Below are 22,500 nucleotides of genomic sequence, written 5' to 3' on the forward strand. Positions count from 1 at the left end.
CCCTCCTTTCCCCTCTCGCCCCGCCCCCCGGGGGAATCGGAATCATCTAACGAATCCCCATCCGCCATTGCTTCTTCAAGATCCGACAACCAGCAGCGCCTCCACGCTCGCTCCAAAATGAAAAAGCAACGCGGTCGTCCACGCGGTCTATAAATAATTGCTCGACATCGCGCGCGGGGTACGCGGATTGCACACCGCCGCCTGATGCACACTTTCTTTTGTTGTTGGGCAAATCTGTGGAATGCATTGGTGAGCGAGCCCCCGACCGAGTGGATAAATTATGCTCGCGTCGGCCTCCGCGCAGCGCTTCCAACGATGCTGCGCCTCACAAAAGCGGACATCTGGGAGGAAGGACGCTGGGGTGGGCTAATTTTTTTCCCCGGTCCTCAACCACCGGATTGCGGTGCGGATTACAGTTACAGGAAGTGCACGGGTAAGTGCAGTAGCACCCGATATGACCGATGGACACCATCAGTGCACGACATGAGCAAGCCACCACCATCACCTTCCTGTTGCTACACACCTACGAGGCTTAGAGGCTTGTGGTACCACGCAGTTTGCGTTGTGGTGAGCTCGGTTTGCTGTTAGGCACAGGCCCGCGGGGCCTGCGGTCTCCCTATTGAGCATTAGTGTCCCGAACCTCCATTCGCCTTCGGATGACAAGCAATAGCACTCATTCGGCGCAAATGGTCGCACTTTATCTTTTCAATGCAGATCTAAACAAATGTGATGCCGATTGGTTTATTATTATTTCCAGCTGAACGCCAAGGAACGAAAGGGATTTTCACTTCACCGTGAAAAGGCCACAGTTGATTGCGTGTAGCGGCGGCTGGGTGCAGTTTTACGAGTGTTGGACATAAAAAGTAATTAAAGCTGAGGATAACTTACTCACGAAGTCAATTTAATAGAGCCTTTGAAAGATGATGAACTAGATTGATTATTTTTAAACGCTACACTGCACATGGTACAAGATATGAAAGGATCTGTTGAGCAAGCATTGACAGAATAATTCTTCCAAAATTATAAAAACTTATATAGGAACTTTAAGATTTTAGTTGAATGTTTAAAACAGATGTTTTATAAAAGCATAAAAAGATAATAGAAAAAAAACTATAAAATCAACATATGAAAATCGCAGCAACGATTATCGAATGCAAATCGTTGCTACTTATCTTTGTAAGTTTGAGGAATCACACTCCTTTTTAAACTAAATGAAAAGGAATACATCTTTGGCTCACCTGGGATGCTTCGATCTCTGATAAACTTCGAATGAAACTGAACAAAAAGGAAATGCAATTTGTATCCCGTCTTTCACTCTGGCATCCGATTCGTAAACCACGAAATACCTTTCGAAACGATGATAAAATGGCCAGAAATTTCAAACACTGCACACACAATTATTTTGAAATCTTCCAGGATTGGTTTGAATTTCTAGTAGCTAAATAATTATGTACTACTTATTAGCGACGAACGGTCTTGGCCTTCCACAGAAGATTCTTCCGCCGATTGCAGTCGAGCGCCATATGATAAATGAGAATATCACGAATATGCAACCAACTGATTCAACTCTTCCTCAACAAATAATGTTAAAATCCTGCACAGCGTTACTGCGATTGAATGCACTCAGCATAGTAACCGCGCATAACAACCAATGCATAGCCATAGTGATGGAATAAACCACAAAAACCATTTGTCTCATGAACGCCATCAAACAAAGCAAATTAAATTATTAACGAAATCGCGATCCGCGATAATGATCCAGCATAAGGATTTAAGCTCCTTAAACTAAATCACTGCTAGTTTGTTTAGCCACCAAAATCGTGCAATTTAAAACCCCCGAATCTGGGTCACCGCTCTGCGTGCTGCGTGTTCTACCCCCCGTACCGTGTCGGATCAATCGATTACGGAGCGATATCGTTGAATGAGTCACGCCTCCCTTCACGAATAAAAGGGTTACGCGATCGGCGCGACCAAGGCGATCCGAAATCTTGAGGCTATAAAAATGAAGCAAAACCCACCATCCAACATGGCACTGTTGTTGTCGTGCCAAAATTGGCTTCGATTGAACTCCGCTACCAACCCGCCTCGCCCAACACGACCGAACCGTGGACGCCATCTGGTCGGTCTAGGTCGTTCGAACAAATCTCTTATTTTCCCCAGCAGCAGCAGCAGCAGCAGCAGCAAGATAGCAGCCACCAGGCCAGCACGTTCCCTCGAAGGAGACCCACAAAATGGTAAACAAACACGCCAATAATTGCATCCATTCAAACATTTAGGCCTTTCGGGCTCGCTCTTCTCGTCCATCGCAGACCTTCTGATGGATTTCCCACTGCCATCGTGCTGCCGTCGCCGCCACATAACGACGACGACGACGCGGACTCCCAGCTCGATTCAGCAGCTGAATGATGCTTCCGAAAAGGGGCCGCGATATGCCGCGCGCGGGTTTGCGCAGGAGAGAGGAAGCGACAGATTTTCCATTAAACGCCCATTAGCTCACTTAGAAGCGGTGGCGTGCGCCCGGCTGCTCAAGTAAGCCCATCTTTCCGCCAACATTTGCCATCGGAGCGAAACGGCCACCCGATTAGAGGCCCGCTAGTGCCCATAATCGAGCGAATTAGGAACAGATTGGTTTCGATTTCGTTGGTGCCGCGTGGTCGAAGACGCGAAGGATAATGGGGTAAATGGCGGGTGGGGGGAGAGCCGTACGAGAGCGTGCAGAGTGCTTGCACAGATGGCTGCAATCCGATCGAGCGTCGCAACCGCCACGGTATGAAGGCATGGTGGTAGGAAGGACCGGAGTGTGCGATCTTCACACGATGGTGGCATCCATCTTTTGGAAGTCTTCATCTACGTCGTTCTCCTGCTCCTACTGTTCCTCGTCGCTTTCGATGCCGCGCATTGATATCTCGTACGAGTCTCCCGTGCCAGACCCGGAGCTAGTAGCCGGACACGCTGGTTCAACACGCTGGGAGGGGAAAGTTTCTCCGATGTCAAGCCGTTGTTTGCGCAATTTTCTGTCGGTTCCGCCACCATCGCGCCAGGGAACAGTATCGATTTATTCGTCGTTTTGTTTTTTCGGCGTTCTTCGGTTGAGATGCCTGTGAAACACGGCCAACAACGGCGCTGTGACCTTTTAATGGGAAGCTCTCCAAACGCCCTGCGGGAAAGTGATCGAGTTTTTATCAGCAAAACAACAACCCGTTTTGAGTCAAACCGAAAGCGAGGTTCCTCGCCGTTGGGCTCGCGGTCTGTTGCAGAGGACGTACCAAATATGAGAATGCAGAGTTCCAGCGTAGTAACGGCGTTCGCAGATGGACACTACATTCACCCCTAGCGCGCCTACGGTCACTACCTTCTTCTTCGACGAGTGTGCGATGCAATGGATATCTTTCAATTAAATCTTATTTATCTATCTCAGGTTTCGGCCGTTGCCGCGGTGTGCGCGATGCAAGTACACGCGCGCGTTCCGTACCACCACGCGGAACCAAATATAGATTTTCCGCCGAGGCTAAGTGATTATCATCAATCATAGTCATATCATATCGTAGAATGTGCATCGTCGATCAGCCATGTCAGGCGCTGCTTGTACGCGTATGCTCTGGCCATCTAGTTGGTGAAGATTTTCCCGATCGCCAAGCACCAGCAGCAGCAGACGCAGCCGCCACCATCACACGCCACCTTGGTGGTGCGAGATGAAAAATTATGATCATTGCTCGCTGCAGGTACTCGTTTTAGCATCCGAGCTGTGTGCGGTTGCGCCTTGTAGAGACGTAGAAGCGTAAACGGATATTTTATAGTCATTGATAATCATGCGGGAGATTGTGTGGCGAGAAAATGGAATAAAATATGGGCCTGCAACTCTAGAACTGTGGGAGGTGGAGAGGAGGGGTTGATTATTTTCGCTAGATGGAGGTTTGCTATTTTATCTAATCGCCCATTTACCAGAAAGTGCACATTACATTCCCCCTTTACTTTATGCTCTTTTATATGCGTTTGCTGCCAGACACAGCTCGTATTTCATCTTTTACCAGCGCCGAGAGCCATTGCATGCAAGCAAAGTGCAAAGAGGCGAACACGTCGCGGTATTTCACTAGCCTTTCAAAAACGTACCAAACTATCAGAGAAACATTTCGTTTTATGTTGGCAAAATAGTGAAAACGACCCATAAAAGCGAACATCGCGCTGAGCCGCTTGACAAGCACGCGCACCAACGGACAAAGATAATGGAGATCACTCAAACTCATCAAGGATCTCCATTTGGACGGAACTGGGTCATATGTCGCGGGCACGATGTACAGCATAAGATCACCCACTAGCCCGTGCTAGAAGCAGATGGTCGATCAACACCGAAATGCGCCGAGAGCGTGGTGAATCCTTTGCCAGAGGGACGAGCCTGCGGTCACGATTCGCCATCACGTCATTCCATTTTTAAAGAAACTGAAAAAAGCAACAACCTCTTCGGGTGTACTAATTACAAACATCTTTGAAATGAGAAGAGAGTGTTTCAATGGAAGATGCAAAAGACGAGACGAAAGAAACAGTATTGGCGAAAGAAAAGATCCGAGAGTCTGAATGAAAAGAAAATTAATAATGGCACGCCATTCGAAGGCGCCTCTTGCTGTTCGCCAGTTCAATAGTTCACGCGCAAATGTGGCCGCTTGCTGGGATGAGAATATGATGCAGCATGAAGCAGCAAGAAGCAGCCGCAGCATCAGCAAAGAAGGCCACCATCACGCAGCACAGACGAATGCTAATTTTCATCAATCAAGCAAAAAGCACGGCTTGCTAATTTGAATAATTAATTATTTTAATCAAAAATCCCACCACGCTCGCCGCAGGCCAATCTCGAGATTGACTTGAATTCAAACGCCGGAACAATCGTTCTCGAAATGGCCATCGAGATATTTTATGTGCGCATCGATGGTCTTGTGGTCATGCCAATAAAATCTTTAGCGAGCAGCGTGCAACCAAACGAAAACGAAGAAAATGTCGTGGAGTTGCTTGTTTCTTCCTGATAGGAGCCAGGACATTTCGACATTTGAAGCGGTAAGCATCACCGGTTCGCTTGCTCGCTCGCTGGCTAGTGTCTTTGGATGACAAATGGAGCCTCATATTTCTCGGTTATCCAATTACATTGCGGTACAAATCGCGCAATTACTGCCCGGTATTCCGGATTCGCCACAATAGGAGGAATAGAGCATACCCGATCGGTGGCTGGGGGCAGGGGAAACCCGTTCGGTAAAACCTGCTTCCAGGCCGGGCTAAAACGAGGTTTAGAAGTGATTGTTCACCATTATAAAGAAATATTATCTCCCGTTCGCAGCTCGTCGAGCGTGATCAAGCTTATCAGGTTGATTATGCTGAGGAGCAGGAAGCAGAAGCGAATCGCCAAGACTCACCTCAAGTAGGAAAGCATCCTGCCGATCCTGCAGGCTGCTGCAGGGTGAGCTGCAATAATTGCTGTAACGAACCACACTCACTGTCCACCTAGGTGATCGTTGATTAATTTGCATAAATTCTCTTCGCACCCGAACGAAAACCGATATCGGCTTCGCGGTCGTCGGACTGCAGCCACACCGCATTAGTATGCGCGTGAGCAAAACGTTACAAATCACACCATCGCACCCGTTCGGATCGGCTTCACCAGCTGTGCCGCGCACAGTAAGTGGCCATTTCCACATTATTGCGCCTGTATGCGCGCCATTAAGAAGGGCGAAGAAACGCGTCTTTTGCGTTGGGGTTTGCGCGGAGATCGCGCGTAATGGCGTCATTAAGCAGTCGCTACAAATTACTCAACTGACGCCCGCTTCCTTGCCTTCCCTCGCCTGGTTCCTGATGAGATACCACCACCGGGGTAATTACTTGGCCGCCTGGGCTACCGGGAAGGAAGCTCAAGCTTCAAGCCGCAATTCCAATTCAATTTCACCGATGGAACGTGCGAGCGCACGAGTACGAGCACAATTTAGAACTAAAAATTGCCTTCCAATATTCGATTACTTTTTCCTTTTCTGCCTCTTCTCCTTCGATGCCTACTTCTCGTTGGCTGGCCGTTCTTGATCCCCTGCTTCGACGACCGGCCAGCAGTGCTGAGCTGCACCAGTCATTCGACAAGAACAACCAGTTTTATGACGCGCAATGCTGGACACGATTCTACTGCTTTACAACTGTATGCCTGCAGTGTCGTTCACAGAACGCTCGTTACTACGGGACAACTGTCGTACAAGATTTCTTCTCTCGATAAACAGTCGCTTCTAGGGGCTCTGGTTAACGGCCAACGTTGCGCACGTACCGTACACCACCCCGAGAGTCGGGTGTATTCCCATTAGGTTGCTACTGCTTTGCAACGAGTAGAACGATCATGGTTAGCGATTGAAGCGATGCAGAGAGAACACCTTTCAATCCATCACTTCAGCACCTCCTAACGGGGCCCCTGTCCAAGCCCTGGCGACGGGCGAACCCGTGAAAGAAAGTCGAGAAACGATTAAACGTTTAAGAAAATTAATTTCTTACCACCTTCTTACCGGTTCCGTACCTTACCTAATAATAGCTCTGTTGTTGCCCACCATCTCCACTCCGATCACCACCACCACCACCACCGGACCAAGACCAAGTCGATCGTCTCGCTCGCTTCCCTCGCTTCGCTTCGCTCATTCTTTCGTTCCATTGACGCACGTACGGCCTAAAAGGCTTCGCTTCGGGCTAGCGACGCCCAAAAAGCATTTGATGGTGATCAGGAGGTGGCGATCACGAGGGACGCAGTGCTTGCTGATTCTTCGTACAGATCTTCCACCGATCGGCGAGGAAAGGTGAGGTGGAATACTCGTGCGCGTCAGCCAGGCGTCGTCAGGCAGGTCCCTCAACTGGTTCGGTTTGGTCTGTCTGACCGAACCCCGGAATCATCTCGCCATCGGAGCCCATCATCATCGCACTACGATGCCTTCTTCATCCACGCCGTCCATCGGGCGTCGTGGTCCTGCTCCGCAACGGCATCATCGTCGCCCGTAAGCCCGCTAACGGGGTTGTTTCCAGTTATTATTATTTTTTATTAATGCCCCCGGTAGGATGACGGCCTTCGCAAAATGGCCAAGCCGAGGGGAGCCATCCTTCTTCCCTTGTAGCAGCAGCAGCAGCACGAAATGACGCTCATAATTTCTTCCGTTTTGCGTTTTGAGATCAATTTACAGACAGCCCATCAGCCAGGCCAACAATACCCGAGCTGGGTGGTGATGATGATCGTTATGTTCTGCGGCAGCCCCAGTGTGCCCTGACGAGCATCAGTCTGACCCCCGAGTGTCTCGATTCTGACGGCAGAGTGACTAGACCTCTCCGCGGCCGTTTGATGCTTACTGGAAAATGCATTAAAATCCCGTTTACCGGTCACGGCATCCTCGGAGAGGGGGGGTTACGAGTGCCTTTTGTACTCGTCTCACCTTTTACGAATAAACAAAAAAGCTTTCGCAAAACAGGAACGCAACGGGAGTTTTTGATCGGGCGGAATTATGCTCATGCGCGTACATCTTGGGCATAATGGTGAATAATTTCGCTTGACCATGCGCAGAGCGCACAATATGTATATTTGCAATTTGATTCCATAAAATTGGTGTGAAATTACTTCCTAAGGTAATCGATCGAAGATGATCTGCCAAACCTTATTCTACACCCTTAAAGATGATTGTTTATAATCGCAGCAAGAAGGCACGATCGTCGATGTTCTGCTCCGAACTAATGACCAAAACTTGTCACGATGTGTCCGCAACACTCACGAAGCAAACTGGATAACAATAGGTCATCAAGCGTTCGGTATCGATCATCTGTCTCACGACCACCGATCGATACAATGTGCAGTTCCCTCCAGCCTTATCATTGCCAGGTGAGAGGAGACTTGCACAAATGCGCAAAAGAAACGAAAAACAAAACGTTCCACACGCGCAAAAGGAAACTCATGATTAATAACCGTTCATTACACGTACAATTCATTTTAAACCCTATTAACACTTCACTTCACTCGCCACTCGCCTGAACCGAAAGTTAATTAGTATGCAGAGCCACCCGAGAGTGCGGGAACGATTCGTGACAAACGCGATGAGGCAGATTGGACTGCGACCTTCTCGCACAATCGAACCGTGCATCCAGCGTGCACCGCGAACTCAATCAACCTCAATCCGTCGAATCAACAGTTGACACCAAGCCCAAAACTTCAACTCCAGACAACAGGACATCATGAGATGCGAACCTCCTCCCTCCTGACCATCATAAATCATCATGGCTCGGAAATTACCTCACCAACCACCTGACCAACCTGACCTGACCCCCAGGGGGGCTGGCAAAGGGGTGCCTGGAGGTTGCGATGCATCGACGCATCGAGGCATAATTTACGAGGCTTACGAGCTGCAGCATCCGAGATGTGAAGTTCACGATGCGCTGAGGGCAATAAAGCGATCCGACTTCGACTCTGGCGCTGGTCAGCAAGCGAACAGCCCCGATACGATACTTATTTATTGCTTCAATCATTAAATTGGACGGACACGGACACGGACATGTATTGCGGTTCTCACTTCTCTGGCTTTGGTTTGTAGCGCAGGCTTATCTCCTTCCTTGACTGCATTCGACCCATCAGCCATCGTTTGGGTTAACATGATCGATTGTAGTTCGAACGAGATGAGCTTTTCTCTCTGTTCGCAGGTTGTGGTTCCTGCGAGCTCAGTCAGCCTATGTAAAACAACCTACCATAAACCTGCTGAAGATCTCGTGGAGTAGCCACAGCGATCCTCCGGTATGCCTTGATCCTCCGGGTGGATGGAATTAATTGATCCATAAAAGCCGCTAACAAACCTCAAGGTGAGCCAACCAAGAACCCTGCACATCGGTGCACCAAGTTGCATGGATCAGAGAAATTGAAATGGATGACAGGGAAGATGGGGAAATTCTAATATCCATATCAAAGACATCGACGGCAGCGATGCCGCCGCGGCCTTTTGGTTGGATATTATTTAAATTCCGTAACGTAACGTAAATCCCATCATTGGCGCGTTTCGGGCAAGAAGACGCGTTTCGGACAAGAGAATCGGCTTGTTGGGATCTTCTACGCACTTCCGTCATGGTCGGTACTAACTCGCGGCCATGGCTGGGCTATCGTTGCATTCGGCGATGGTGGAGGTTCGTCGCTTGTGCTGGAAAACAAATTTTTTGATCCCCTATTCCCAATCTTCACCTGACGGAACTGAAAACCGATTTTTCACGGTGCGTGAAATGAAGGAGAAGACCTTCGCTTCATTCAATTCTCGCTCCTTTTTGGTGGCATACTTGGTGGCGAGGCGTCAAGCGCGTAATCCTCTTTAAGAACGGAACGACTTGGAAAGAAGCCAAACGGGCGGAGGATATTAATTTCACAAACGAAAAACAAACCGCGAGAGAAGGGAGGGAGATGGGGGGTGGTGCGGTAGGCGATGAGCGAAATCAAAACATTGGGCATTGGAAGACCGGGGGAAACCACCTTGGACTGGCGCCTGCTGGCTGCCATCAAACGCCACAGGGAGGACGACAACGAATCGTTCAAGACACACAGCTTTTGGTGAGATCCACGAGCGCGATATTTTCAAGGAGGGGTTGAGGGAAGTGACTGATCGCCGACGATCTTCCGAAAAAAAGGGTGCAATCTACTTGATGGAATGATCGAGCTGGAAATGAAATCAATGTAGCACTAACAGCATAACAGTGGCCGTAGACCATACCCTCGGAGTATTTATTCAGTGGATTCAATCCGACCCCCGTCCGGTCGTCCATCTCTCCGCGGTCACGATGATGATCTAGCATAAATTGAAGCCAATCTCGAGACGGCATAAGATAGAGCCGAGAGTCGCCAGAACGCGTCGATAGTGTCTATCAGATGTCAGGCCAGAAGTGTTGTGCGAGTGGCGTACAAAATGGAAAACAAAAAAAAACGAAGAAGAATCCCCTTTGATGGACAGGCCCGGGTGACGGACGCGCACTCCCAGGAAGCCACATTCGATTCAACCTCATCCTCTCGTTGTACTAAAACGCTTGCTTTCTGGCGATTGCCCGAAACCAAAGGGGCATGGTTTAAGCGGGATATCATATCACAATGCCGCTAGCACCAATTGACAGATGCTGTGTTTAAGGCTGCTAAACGATCGTACGATCAATTAGAGAAACGCACCACACACACACACACACACAGAGGTATTCGATGACTTTTTAAAGCAAATTATGTTGTGCGCAGACACACGTGTAGCACACGGATCGGGTTTGTGCGGAAAAAAAGGATTGGAATTCCTGCGGCTATTAATATGTGATGGCGCCAGGCCATGTGGCATCTCCACTCCCTGCCATACGCCCCTGAAAACTGTGATTGTCCTCCGATGCAAACAGAAGCTGTTTGACCATGCCTCAACGTACATGATATTTCCTCGAGCGAGTGAGTGAGCGAGCGCTCGCGCGTACGAGAAACATTCCTGCTCCCGCAATCGTAATCGAAGTGAGTAGTGAGCACGTACCGGCCATTACCTTGCGGTACGGTGCGCGGTCATTGCCATCATGTGAACGTTGTTATCAGACGTTGGAAAAGCTCAGCAGTCCCGGGGCCTGTATCCCTGACCGGTTCCGGCGCGATTCCGGCAACCATCAATCCCCTTGGTCCCTTTTAAGGGTTAAAACCTACCCGAGGGAGGGCGCACATAACATCGACGAACGCAGCGGCGGCGAACGTGATGGACGCTAGCGTGACGTGACGCGCGATCCGGCCCTGAAGGAAAACTGTGTGCGATAATTTATGATCGAAATGGCGCGCAAATGGAAACACCAGCTACCAGATCGGGAGAGATAAAGAGAGAAAGAAGTGTCCACTTCCGAGGACTGGAAGCGTCCCATAAATGACCGGACTGGGACCGGGGACCGGGGACCGGACTGACCGGGACAAAACGGGAATCACGGCGACACTCGGCGGGAAGCATGTCACTGTCCTTCCTGCCCCTTTTGCCGGCCTTTTTTCAGTTGCTGTTGCTGGTGGATCGCTGCTGCTGGAGCATAGTTTCCCATAATGCTGCTAATGATATACGCTGATGCTGTGCCGTGTGTTGCCACCGCTACCGCCATCCGGTGTGTACCATCCTCCCCTTACCAACAAAAGCGAATAAATATAGCTCCAGCAACAACCTTCACCTGCTGCCGGTTGCATGGTTGTGGACCGGTTGTGTCCGGAGTAGTGTAGGGCAGGCGAAATATGGAAACTTCATTTTAAAGTACAATCAGCGTTCAGTGGCGGCACCGGCGGCGTCGCGACCTCGAAGATGTGTCAATATTCGTATGACACATTGCTGCTGGCCGCTACGGGTGCTCGCTTCAGCGGAATACCAATGTTGTTTGACTCCCGCTGCGATGAAAGCACCACAACGGTTTGGCCTGGGTAGTAGCACAAAAACCACCGACTGTCCGATCCGGCAGACAGGACAGGGGTCCGGATGATAAATATTTACAATTATTTGACTTCCCGGCAATGCAAGCATACAAGTCTTTGCGCTTTACGCACTATTTGTCCAAGATCGTCCATAATAAGACCGCCAAGATGACCGCCAAGAATAAACAAGCGTACGCACAGCAGCCAAACGCTGTTGATGTTGGTCATCGATCGACTCTCAGAGACATATGGGGAGATTCAAAATTTAGTGACTTTCTTCGTGAAATGTCCGCTTGCTGTCATCCCTTGGAAGATCACTGAGAGATCCGTTAGGTCGGGCCCCGAGAAAGGCCCCCCGGCACGTACGTGGAATGATTGCTAATGTCGGTCGAACGTGAATTTGTTCTCTGGCGTACGTGCAACCCCCTTCGGTGGCACTCGATGTGCGATCGACATGCGCCTTGGTCGCTGATGGATGACGCGTGAATCAGTTCAGCACGGGAAGCTGCTACACAAGATAAGGAGATGATAAAAGGAGAGCAAAAAGGAGAAGTGGACAGACGGGCTGACCGCTGACTGCTTTTTGCGCTGAAGAAAGTGCTGCGCAGAGCAGCGGCTGCGATGGACCCCCTTTGGGAGAATACTCTTTAAGGGAAAAGTATCAACCCATCAGTAGTCTTGTCGCATGGGCATGGGAAAATGAGAGAAGGAAATTCCATTTCCACTCGCATGTCCAATATGGAACCTGTTCTTACCGTGGGAAACAATTCGACCCTTGGACAAACGAGTGACAGTGCGGCAAGCGGATAGAGGATCGCAAACGGAAGCTGAGTGATAGTAATACGATCGTCCTCACTATGTATTTTAATAAAATATATCATATCTGTCGATCGTAGTACTAAATATTTAATCCGATGAAAGCATAAAATTAAACAAAAAAATACAAAAAAAATCGCTGCGCCCAACGTGGGGCTCGAACCCACGACCCTGAGATTAAGAGTCTCATGCTCTACCGACTGAGCTAGCCGGGCCAGTTGATCAATGCGCACCAGTTGATCTACAGATCCTCCATGCTCGATCGGTTAGCACGAACCGGGTTGATCGCTCGATTCCTACGCATACATTCAAACGCAATTTCCAAACGACCTTTCTAATGCGCGGATCGCCCTCGCAAGCTCGTTGCTACCGTTTTTAATTGGATGCTGCAGCAACAGTAGCCGCAGTGCTGTTTACAAATAACATGATCATCATGCCCTCCGGCAAGAAATCCAACATCACCGCGATCTCCGTAAAGTGGACGCCTCTGCAGCATGCTGGATGCCGGAACGAGAGGGTAGATGATCGTCTCGAGGATCTGTAAACCCTTTGCAATCAGTGTTTCCAGTCACAGCAGGCTTACAAATGCTGTTGCTAAGCAACATTTTCACAGAGCAGAGTACATTCGATATGCTTAAACAGATATAGAGTGCATAATGATCAAGATCGAACCGCAAACAATCACAACACGCAAATCACAACATCTCCTCGAGCTAGCGCTATCTCTTTCCTGCGCACCTGTCGGGGCCGAGATTCCAGATTGCCAAGGCGCCAGCCAGGCCGCGGGATCAGGTCTAACGAGATCGTTTGCACAGCACTAGTAGCGGAACAATCGCAACTTACCTTGATCATCTGCCGCTAAAGAGGTGCCGCAAAGCAACATAAACAATAGCAAATAACCACCACAAACAATACGAACGCGTAAGGACCACGGGGAATCGAACAACATTTTTAATCCGCGACAAAAAAAAATTGATCACTTTAACCCTTGACGCCAAGAGGATAATATCATGCAGTAGTAGTAGTGCGATTCTGAGAAACCGTGCTGCCGAAGCGCGACGATCGTTTTCTTTAATTCAAAATTTATTCAAAAAGCTAGCACCCTCGCTCGGGTTCGAGTTATTGGTTAATTCTTTGTAACCGATAGTAATACCGTATCTTACGCTCAGTGTTGAATGATGTGATTTATAAATACATGTACAACGACGAGTGAATCCAATCCCGGGGACTAGTAGCGGGCGCGGTTACGCCAAAGCCGCATTCTTCGTTTCACGGCGATGCGATTGGCTTCCAACCGGCCCTCAACCAAAAACCGTTCCGTTGTTATACAAAAGCCAGAGCAACCTGTCTTGCTAGCGATGATTGAAACGAAACACTCAACTAGCCCTGCTATAGAAGCCCTACAATCTGCCCGTCCCACAAAACGCACTCTTATTGATTATGCTCGATCGATTGCCTGATACTGTAGTGTGTAATGCTCTGATTGTTCTGGTTAATGTAATAAATTAAATTATCAGCGTTCTCCCCTGAGCCGCGAAGGGTCGATCCGATTACGTCCATGCTTGATTGAACTTGAACCTCTCCTCCTTTCTCATGGCACTTTTCTGTTTGGGTTTTGTCGATTTTGGCAAGAAAATCCCTAATATCGGTTATCACACATCCGGCTTTCCGGATGCTTCTTGCAAGGACGGCTTCGCTTAAGGAGAAAGGCAATCCACTCTGGCAAAGGGAAGAAAGATTTGCAAACTAATCGCTTTACGTAAAAGTGGTGCGTAGGATGGTGTTAAAAGCAACAAGAACTGGCGACAAGAAGCGCTTGAAGATGAAGCAAGCTGCTATACTAGCACAGGCACCCGGGATCGTTCACTTCGTCCGGTGGATGAATCTTGAAACCGTGACTCTCGAGTGCCTGCAGTTCAAGCCGGGAACGGTTCGATTCGACCAGCGTATTGGCGATGTCACGAAACATCTCCTCGATGCCCTCGCCCGTTTTGCATGATGTTTTGTAGGTGGCACTAATGAGACTGTGGCACTGCTCGCAGAATGACTCCATGTCCGCATCCGTAACGGGCGGCGGTTCGCCACCGCTTGTCTCCACGTCTACCTTGTTGCCTACGAGAAAGATTTTGGCATTCTCCGCGTAGGTAACGACGTCCAGCATGTGCTGCGACAGAGCATGGAACGAGGATTCATTGTCCAGCGCAAACACCAGGATGGCTGCTTCGGCGAATTTGTAGTAACTGGATGTTACAGAGGCCACACGCTCCATACCGCCGGTGTCCCACAGTTGAAGCTGTAACCAAGCAACCAGAAAACCGGAATCAGTACACATCGCAAAGAAAGCAAACAGCGCATTTACCTTGATTTCCTTGTCTCCGACGTTGAACGTTCGGCCGAAGTGGTCCAACCCGAGGGTGGACTTCCGGTCGGTGGTGGTGACAAAGTTGTTGGTCGCGAACCGCCGGAAAAGGGAGCTCTTTCCTACACCGTACTCACCGCAGAGGATGATTTTCTGCTCCGGAATACGCACCGAAGCCATCATTTGGCCCACCTGCCCTTTGCGTTCGCCCCAAAGGCCGGGATCTTGAACAGTTTTCTTGGTTTGCACAAAAATGTTTTGGTAAAATGTTAAGGTGTCGCACACGGAGCGCTAAAACTAGCGTAAACGCCTGATCATTTACGATACAAATCACAACGCTCCGTGCGGCAGTCGCTTAAGGCTTCGACAAACCGGCTGCGGCACTTGCGGCAATTGCAGCGGTGCACGTTCTGACCTCGACCAACCCATTAAGCAAGGGTGTTATGACTACAGTATTGTACAAATGTCTAGAATAACTTTTTTGATCACTATAAAGCAACATTAATGATGAAAACATTAAAGGTAATTTCAATTATGCTAACAAAAAGCAAAAGCTTGCATTTCGATGCGGCGAAACGTGTGTCCTCGACTGTATCGAAAAACGCATGTCAGTGCGAGTTTGCGTTCTTACGTTTCCGGCTAAACGTCAATCGCCAGCTTCTCTCTTTCCGTCACTTACGTGCTGCCTTGTGGAACGATTTTGTGAAGGTGCGATTTATTTTCTGAATTTTGGGCAAGAAATCCGTCTCTTAGCGATGGAAAACCGATGGCGGAACGAATCTATGAACATGCGAAAACGATACGGTGTGCCGGTCGAACAGTTCCAGTGGAAAATGTTCTCTACCGGCATCGGTTTGTTTTCGATGTTTGCGATCGTCGGTGTCGTGGTCCCATGATTTTTGCTGCCGCCTGCCTGCAAAACGATGAACTTCCTCCCAACTAACCGGTGATTTTGTCTCATTTTAGGCTAATTCTTCAAGATGGTCCAGCGACTGACGCTCCGACGACGATTGTCGTACAACACCAAGTCCAACAAACGCCGTGTGTACGTATCTGCCCACCGCGTCGAAACGGGCTCTCCAGCATCCAATCCCCCCGAAATCATATGCACAATGTTTGCTACCATCGATTCACGCGATCCCCAAGTGTTGCGATGCTACTATTTGTGCTAGAAAAACGATACGGGTCCACTTTTGCCTATTTTGTTTCTGGTTTGTGGAGCAAGATACTTCTTTAGTTGGGCACATTCCCTTATCTACTCACACGATGCTGGAGAGAACCAGTGATCTACTCCACGATGTGACACGTTTCTAATACGAGTTTCGTTTTTGCTATTTGCAGTGTTCGCACACCCGGTGGCCGTCTCGTGTACCTGTACGTGAAGAAACAGCGTACTCTACCGAAATGCGGTCAGTGCAAGGAGAAGCTGGCCGGTATCAAGCCATCCCGCCCGAGCGAGCGTCCTCGCATGAGCCGTCGCTTGAAGACCGTGACGCGCACCTTCGGTGGTGTCCTGTGCCACCGCTGTCTCCGTGAACGCATCATCCGCGCATTCCTGATCGACGAACAGAAGGTCGTGAAGGTGCTGCGCGCTCAGCAGCAGGCCAAGACGACCGGCAAGGCCCCCAAGGCACCGAAGGCGTCGAAGACTGCGGCCAAGCCCACCAAAGCCACCGGGAAGTCCAAGTAAATACTCGCGCTTCGATTCGGTTGGTAAGGTTTATGTGCTCGCATACGGGAACACGGTGGATGATGCCTGCCTGTGTGAATAAAGGTTAAGAAAAAACGCTTTTCAAGCAACAAATAAAACAGATCCGTTGGTACGAAAAACGAAGGCTTCTGTTACACATTCTGTACGTGTTTTGCTTTATTGCTGCCACACGAATGCCCAAATGCAATGTACAACAATGCTCTTCATACGGATCGATCGCTAAACTAAAGTGTATTTATCCCTATCTCATAGAACCACCGGGAAACAGGTGTTGTTAAATGCTTTCCTGATGCGTGTACACGAAACCCACGGCGCACTCAAGGATTTGTTCTTCGTGGCCAGCAGTAACGGTGATACGGCAAAAGGTGCCTTCAATAATAACGCTTGGCACCGTCCTACCGCTTCGCCAGCACAGGATCAGCACTTGTACACACACACGCGTTTGGCTTATACATTAAAACATCTTCCGGATTGTGATTGTGCACTGGCCGGTTACTGCGGGAGACTGAGCAACGTCTGTTGTCCAGCCGGCAAGTAATTCACTCCGCGCGATCGGCTCATCTGGTAGGCAATGTCTTCGGCCGCTTCAATACGACGCAACTCGATCAAACCATCACCGGATTCCTTCAGCGAACGGGCCAACATCTTGGCGGCTTCGGCATCACCTTCTGCCGTAATGATCGCCGCCTGTTTCATCTGTTCTGCCTTCTCGACCAGGAACCGAGCCTTTTCGGCCTCCTGCTGGGCGACCTGCTTCATTTCGACGGCTTGCGTGAACTCCTTGCCGAATGTGAGATGCGTGATGGAGATATCATCCAGGATGACACCGAATTGGGAGGCACGCTCTGTCAGATCGTCGGACACTTTCTGCGAGACCATCTCACGCTGCGTGATCAACTCACCGGCATCAAACTGAGCCACCACCGCCTTCAGCACCTCAGTCGTGATCGAGGGCAGCACACGCTCGTCGTAATCCTGACCCAGGATGGTGTAAATCTTCGGCAACTGGTCCGGTACCGGGCGGAACAGGATACGCAGCGTAATGTTTACATTCTGCAAATCCTTGCTGCCCGTCACCACCGGTACGTTGCGGGGCTGCGACCGAATGTCGAAGATGATCGGGCGCTGTACCCACGGGACGAAGAAGTGTGTTCCTTCACCCGAAACTTCCTGCTTTACACCACTGAATCGATCGAAAATAACAGCCCGGTGGCCTCCGTCGACTGCGGGATTTAGTGAAACATAAAGAAAACCAGACGTTATCATCATCGCATGATGTTTGCCGGTCGCCGGTCGCTGCCGGGCAAGGGGCGCTACTCACCGTTATATAACGCCGAGTTTACCACTCCGCCGATCACTGCCACTCCCAGGCCAAGCTGCCCGATGCGGTTCAGAAACTGTGTGGCCATTTTGCTGTTTACGAAGATTCCTGTAACGACGAAATTGGTTGCTGTGGCTGAGCTGGTTTCATAAAATGCCAGGATTTCGTCAGAATTCCTGGTGAGTGAGGTTAGGAGGATGGTGTTTTGGCCGAGAGCTCGGTGTTGGTTTTGTTTAAGCGTAGGTTTTTCCTTGGAGGATTGATAAGGTTTTCCCGCACTCACGGTGTGATAAAGCAGCGTTATTTTCCGCAATTGACTCACTTTGTGCAACACAGAACGTGAAATTATCGCAGCTCCTCGAGCGAAACTCCGCAGGTTCGAGATTTTTATGGTGGCGGTGCTGCCAGTTGAAGCAGTGTTGCCATGTGGTGGAAAAAAAAATCTTGAAATCCAAAATTAATCCTCTCGGAAAAGCTGCTCGGAATGCTCCGGAACTCGCCTTTATTCGCGGTAAAGTGTAGATTATTATATTTATCGGTGCATTATCGACTCGCAATTGAAAACCTAAAATCAGCTACGGATTGTGCCGCAGGTGGGCAGAGGAAAATATCACAACAGGGCTAAAGAAACAGGTTTTGTCCACATTCAGTAGTATACACAAGATAACATAAAATCGGAATCGACTAAAACATCCCATCAGACGTCCGTGGTCGCTGGTGTTTAGGAAATGGAAAAATATATACTAAAAACAAGCACCAGAAATATCGCCGCGATAACCACCACAAGGATAAACTTTTCCCGCATCGCGCGCATTATCATCGAGTTCAGGATACGGGAAGATCGGCTCAGATCGGCATCGGTCTCTCGGAGCTGCAAAATAGGACATTTTCGTTACTTTAGCCGTCGTTTCGATTGGACGAGTTCACATCGATTACCCTGGCACGTGATCTTTGTATGGTTTCCCGCTGTTGGCTCAAATCGGACAGAACCTGCGCACCGATCTGCTCTGTCTCGATGGTCACCCGATATGCGTCGTTCAAATAGTTACTGGTGCGTTCCAGCCGCTCCGTGTTGTCCAACAATCGACGCTTTTGGTCCTCCTGTATGCCGATTTCATCGAAATCATCCACCGAGGAGTCGTAGCCGGCCTTGGGGCGAGCTGCCTTGGCGTTGCCGAACTCCTGCTGTAACCGTTTCCATTCCGCCTGATAGCAGTTCAATCGCGACGTGTAGGCGGCCCGAGAACCCTGTGGGATGTCTCGAATTTCCAGTCCAATCTGTTCCAGCAGTTCCTGCGATTCCTCCAGTTGCCGGTCAACATCCGATATGAGTATGTTTCGTTCCGCTGCAAACAAACGAGAGACCGCGGTGAGTCAGGGAAAATACGATCAAAGGAGCCTACCATATTTCACTGATAAGCGCCCCAAAAACACGTACCACCACTCGCGAGTGCAATCCGGCCGATCTGGGCCGTTATTTCCGCCGTCTGCACGGCATACTGTTGCTCGTAATCCTGCACTAATTCCATAATTTCACCCAAGAATCTCGCGGATTTCCTTTTTTCATGACCCGATTTCCACCAATCCCACCTGTTTTCCACCACAAAATCGATTGTTTTCTTGTTTGACAGCCAGTGCGCAGCTGGCAACACGGTTGGTGTCTGAAACCAAAACAAACAAAAAAATCGCCAGCTCGGAAAACAGGATGGAAAAACCTGCGAAAAACTACCGGCACCGCTTGGATAAGGATTTAATATGCATAGAATACCCAGGAGCTGTTACGAATACCGATCGCATGATTCACTCGCTTGGTGGATTGCGAGAAATCAGTACCGTAAGTACCTCTGATCCACCGGCACTGCGCGACCAACGCTTCAATTTGTTTTTCCCCCTTTTCCCAGACTTTCTCCCAAAGACAACGCCGGATTGAGGTGCGCTTCCGGCCGGATTGTTTGTTCGCTAAACCAGCGTATGGGGAAGGAACGGACATTACCGGAATGGCACTCAAGGTTGTGGTACGCAGGAAAAAATCGAACCCGGAAGAGGCCGTCGTAAAATCGACCAAGATCATTGGATGCGTTCGTCGGATTTACAAGTTTTCCGCCATGTGCGACTTCCAGCAGTTGCCAGTATTCCACAACACCAAGACCGACCGGGTGGAGTGCTTGTACGATGAGATTGTCCCTAACGTGATGAGCACTACAAATCCACTCGAGCTTCCCGAGGTGCCGTTCTTTCTGCCTCCCGCCTGTTTCAGTCGCTCAGAAACGGTGAATTCGAATATGCTCCGGCAGAAGAAACCCACCGATTCCGATGCCACCCAGGGGCGCAAACAGCGACCCTTGAAACAAAAGTATGGCATTTACCATCCGTTCACTCTGGCCGACCCAATACCGTCGGAATCGAACAAAATGTACCAGGAGATGCTCGCCACTCGTATGATCCCGAAGAAGTGCATCGAAGACATTAAAGCGGCTTTCGATGCGCGGCCGATATGGACCAAGAATGCGCTGAGGAGCATTAACCGGTTCAATATGACAAACGAGACGATCAGTACCATACTGCCGTCTGTCGGATTTTACTACGTCAACGGCCCTTGGCGTGGCACCTGGGTACGGTACGGGTACGATCCTCGGAAGCATTTCGAAGCTAGAATGTATCAGCTGCTTGATTTCCGCGTCCGATCGATCGATGCGCTGCATGAGTCGATCGGTGTTAAACGACGGGTGACGGGCAAGCGGAACTATCGCATCGGTGGAACAACGAAAACTGCGTCCAACAAAGACGGACCACGTCACTCGTATAGCATCTTCACGGAAGACACTATACCACAGTATCGCATTATATTCTACCAGTACTGTGATATCCATTTGAAGAAAATCAAGGAAATGCTGAACAAAGTGCCCTCTCCCATGAGCGGGACGGTGTGTGACGAACGCAATGGTTGGCTACCGAACCGTTTTGATGACCAGTGTCGCAACATACTGATGGAAGTCGTGCTGAACAATATTCGAAACTTGCGAAAATCGAATCCGGAGGAGTATGAGGAGATGGAATCCGGATCCGAAGAAGGCGAAGGTATGCTGGAAGACGAATTCGACGAGGATGATGAAGAACCAGTCTCAGATGAAGGTTCGGTATCGGAAGATGAGCTCATGTAGGTTTAATAAACGTATTAGATGCGATCAGACAGTTGAACAATATGTTGTGGACAGCATCTTAATTAATGACCTCTGATCGATGACATTACTATCATCAACACCATCAACTATGTCATTATCAAGTATATACAGTAATAAATCCACACACAAAAAATGGTACTACAGAAATGTGACACAAATTCATTATTAATCCCCTACACGATCGTCCCAAGCATCGAGCGGACCCATTTTGCCATGAACTGTATAGTCTAGCTTCTTTCTTTGTGTCCGACTTGTCTTGCTGGCCAAATGCAAGAAGTTTTTTAGCTTAATTATTCACCGCGAGAAAAGAGACACGTGGCGCTGAGGACCCGGGTTCAGGATACGAAGAGCGCGAATGAACCACATGGGTACAGATGGTGTATGATTAAGTAAAGGAAACCGATTATGCCTTAGATGTTTCTTCGCAACTGTACTGATAATTTGTTATTTGCGATCTTATGTAGCCAACTATTCAATTAACACATTTGTTTGTTGTCCTAGTTGAGATTCCGCAACATAATGTTAAATAAATGATTGCTAGGGCTATACTATTGATTTTAGGGCTATACTATTGAAAACGTGTTGGGTAAAGTATTACTAGGGCATTGAAGTAACCGAACATCTCGGGATGCTCTTAAAATGTAACCTTGCGATCTAATTTGCCGTTTAGAAACCTCAGAAGAACAGTTTGCTGTTTGAGTTCTGGGTCAAAACAATTATATTCAACCAGGTTGTTTTAAAGGCTGTACTTTCCCGTGACTCTTTCTCAAAATGATAGCTTGTGCCCCCACGCTTTCACGTTACAAATGGTATCTGACAAATCCATAGATAGGTGCGATCTGTGGGGAAAAACAAGAAAAATCCTACTCAAAACCGGACCGTACCGGCGTACTGCCAGTTGACAGGATTCCCTGATGTAATTAGTCCGACGAACATTTGTTTCGATCGCCATTGGAAATCGTTTTAGAAACGGCTATTAGAACCCCGACGACAGCATGTCATCGTTTTAGGGAGTGATATGATGGGTTAGGGTGTTGAAAAGTGTCATTAGACACAATCGATTCTAGAGGCTCTTCTTCAGGGCAAGACCCCGAAACAACGAGGACATGCTATGAACGAATGGAAGGACGCAAGATAGCCACGATTTTCAGCCAGCTGGTAGGGTTCCAGGATACGAAATAATTTATGGAATTTTCAAGAATATTCGAGGAAATGAAGATACTAGTATTACAGGGTTGACTGAGCTCATCCGTGCATCCTCCAAATCGAATAGCTTCTAGTGTCCTTTTTACAATTTAATAGTCAAACAAACATCTATGTGCCTGTTGCATATTTTATAGGATTTTAAACTAACAAACCAACCCAGTTCATCCGCATATTATTGTGATGCTTTTTTTAAGTATTGGCCGATAGTATTTGAAGGTCATGGAAGGCTTATAAAAGACGTAGTCCGGTTCCCGCTCTTATTAATATGCCTAAGTACTGACTCGTGCGAATTCAACGCGCTTCGCTCTGGAAACTCAGCAGATGTGCTTTCCCCACAAGGAGTAGTATAAGCTGATGCACCACTGTAAGTACACACTACTAAGTCCTACTGCTCATGTCGATGCTCCTAGCTGCCCACGTAGTACTCACTGATGATAGTAACGAGAAATGGGAGGTGTGTGGTACGGGTGTCCTATTCTCCAGTTTGCTCAC

General features: G+C 48.9%; 6 protein-coding genes and 1 non-coding gene across 8 annotated transcripts in view; 2 read left to right on the top strand and 5 right to left on the bottom strand.

Moving 5' to 3' along the window:
* The window catches only part of LOC125951347 (bone morphogenetic protein receptor type-1B), a 100,609-nt gene extending 87,406 nt beyond the window's left edge, over window positions 1–13,203 (bottom strand). The window contains exon 1 of the mRNA XM_049680132.1: window positions 13,073–13,203. Coding sequence (XP_049536089.1) covers window positions 13,073–13,178 — 106 coding nt within the window. The 5' untranslated portion in view covers window positions 13,179–13,203. The remainder of the gene's footprint in view (window positions 1–13,072) is intronic.
* On the bottom strand, window positions 12,372–12,444 carry Trnak-cuu (transfer RNA lysine (anticodon CUU)). The gene has a single exon. It is a non-coding gene; the product is annotated as a tRNA-Lys (tRNA).
* A 57-nt stretch (window positions 13,204–13,260) lies between the features above and the next one.
* Window positions 13,261–14,905, bottom strand: LOC125951367 (ras-related protein Rab-30). Its single transcript, XM_049680169.1, has 2 exons — window positions 14,589–14,905; window positions 13,261–14,522 (listed from the first exon to the last, which is right to left on the bottom strand). Exons 1-2 carry the CDS (start codon window positions 14,769–14,771, stop codon window positions 14,070–14,072), a joined length of 636 nt encoding a protein of 211 aa, XP_049536126.1. The 5' UTR covers window positions 14,772–14,905; the 3' UTR covers window positions 13,261–14,069.
* A 309-nt stretch (window positions 14,906–15,214) lies between these two features.
* Window positions 15,215–16,422, top strand: LOC125951371 (60S ribosomal protein L34). Its single transcript, XM_049680175.1, has 3 exons — window positions 15,215–15,296; window positions 15,555–15,633; window positions 15,930–16,422. Exons 2-3 carry the CDS (start codon window positions 15,569–15,571, stop codon window positions 16,276–16,278), a joined length of 414 nt encoding a protein of 137 aa, XP_049536132.1. The 5' UTR covers window positions 15,215–15,296; window positions 15,555–15,568; the 3' UTR covers window positions 16,279–16,422.
* Window positions 16,423–16,437: 15 nt separating this feature from the next.
* On the bottom strand, window positions 16,438–18,045 carry LOC125951361 (protein l(2)37Cc). 2 transcript variants are annotated; one of them, XM_049680151.1, is made up of 3 exons: window positions 17,943–18,045; window positions 17,621–17,728; window positions 16,438–17,522 (listed from the first exon to the last, which is right to left on the bottom strand). In XM_049680151.1, exons 2-3 carry the CDS (start codon window positions 17,706–17,708, stop codon window positions 16,792–16,794), a joined length of 819 nt encoding a protein of 272 aa, XP_049536108.1. In that variant the 5' UTR covers window positions 17,709–17,728; window positions 17,943–18,045; the 3' UTR covers window positions 16,438–16,791. The 2 variants fall into 2 exon arrangements, with proteins under 2 accessions (XP_049536108.1, XP_049536109.1); XM_049680152.1 differs by having other exon boundaries at window positions 17,904–18,016.
* A 52-nt stretch (window positions 18,046–18,097) lies between these two features.
* LOC125951366 (vesicle transport through interaction with t-SNAREs homolog 1A) lies at window positions 18,098–19,262 on the bottom strand. The gene is made up of 3 exons (XM_049680167.1): window positions 19,059–19,262; window positions 18,557–18,966; window positions 18,098–18,491 (listed from the first exon to the last, which is right to left on the bottom strand). The coding sequence occupies exons 1-3, from the start codon at window positions 19,147–19,149 to the stop codon at window positions 18,342–18,344; spliced, it is 651 nt and encodes a 216-aa protein (XP_049536124.1). The 5' UTR covers window positions 19,150–19,262; the 3' UTR covers window positions 18,098–18,341.
* On the top strand, window positions 19,218–21,149 carry LOC125951352 (general transcription factor 3C polypeptide 5). The gene is made up of 2 exons (XM_049680141.1): window positions 19,218–19,454; window positions 19,522–21,149. The coding sequence occupies exons 1-2, from the start codon at window positions 19,326–19,328 to the stop codon at window positions 20,779–20,781; spliced, it is 1,389 nt and encodes a 462-aa protein (XP_049536098.1). The 5' UTR covers window positions 19,218–19,325; the 3' UTR covers window positions 20,782–21,149.
* The last annotated feature ends 1,351 nt before the right edge of the window (window positions 21,150–22,500 follow it).

The sequence above is a fragment of the Anopheles darlingi genome, chromosome 2 (genome assembly GCF_943734745.1).
Source record: "Anopheles darlingi chromosome 2, idAnoDarlMG_H_01, whole genome shotgun sequence".
Lineage (NCBI taxonomy): Eukaryota > Metazoa > Arthropoda > Insecta > Diptera > Culicidae > Anopheles > Anopheles darlingi.

What these genes read in the sequence shown, in the direction of transcription:
- LOC125951361 (XM_049680151.1), bottom strand. Translation starts at nt 17,708, where the DNA reads ATGGCCACACAGTTTCTGAACCGCATCGGGCAGCTTGGCCTGGGAGTG. An exon ending in AAACTCGGCGTTATATAACG is followed by an intron (nt 17,523 to 17,620) that starts GTGAGTAGCGCC and finishes TAAATCCCGCAG; the next exon opens with TCGACGGAGGCCACCGGGCT.
- LOC125951352 (XM_049680141.1), top strand. Translation starts at nt 19,326, where the DNA reads ATGGAAAAACCTGCGAAAAACTACCGGCACCGCTTGGATAAGGATTTA. An exon ending in GATTGCGAGAAATCAGTACC is followed by an intron (nt 19,455 to 19,521) that starts GTAAGTACCTCT and finishes CCCTTTTCCCAG; the next exon opens with ACTTTCTCCCAAAGACAACG.
- LOC125951366 (XM_049680167.1), bottom strand. Translation starts at nt 19,149, where the DNA reads ATGGAATTAGTGCAGGATTACGAGCAACAGTATGCCGTGCAGACGGCG. An exon ending in GATTGCACTCGCGAGTGGTG is followed by an intron (nt 18,967 to 19,058) that starts GTACGTGTTTTT and finishes GTTTGTTTGCAG; the next exon opens with CGGAACGAAACATACTCATA. An exon ending in TACAAAGATCACGTGCCAGG is followed by an intron (nt 18,492 to 18,556) that starts GTAATCGATGTG and finishes CCTATTTTGCAG; the next exon opens with CTCCGAGAGACCGATGCCGA.
- LOC125951371 (XM_049680175.1), top strand. Translation starts at nt 15,569, where the DNA reads ATGGTCCAGCGACTGACGCTCCGACGACGATTGTCGTACAACACCAAG. An exon ending in AAGTCCAACAAACGCCGTGT is followed by an intron (nt 15,634 to 15,929) that starts GTACGTATCTGC and finishes TGCTATTTGCAG; the next exon opens with TGTTCGCACACCCGGTGGCC.
- LOC125951367 (XM_049680169.1), bottom strand. Translation starts at nt 14,771, where the DNA reads ATGATGGCTTCGGTGCGTATTCCGGAGCAGAAAATCATCCTCTGCGGT. An exon ending in TCGGAGACAAGGAAATCAAG is followed by an intron (nt 14,523 to 14,588) that starts GTAAATGCGCTG and finishes GCTTGGTTACAG; the next exon opens with CTTCAACTGTGGGACACCGG.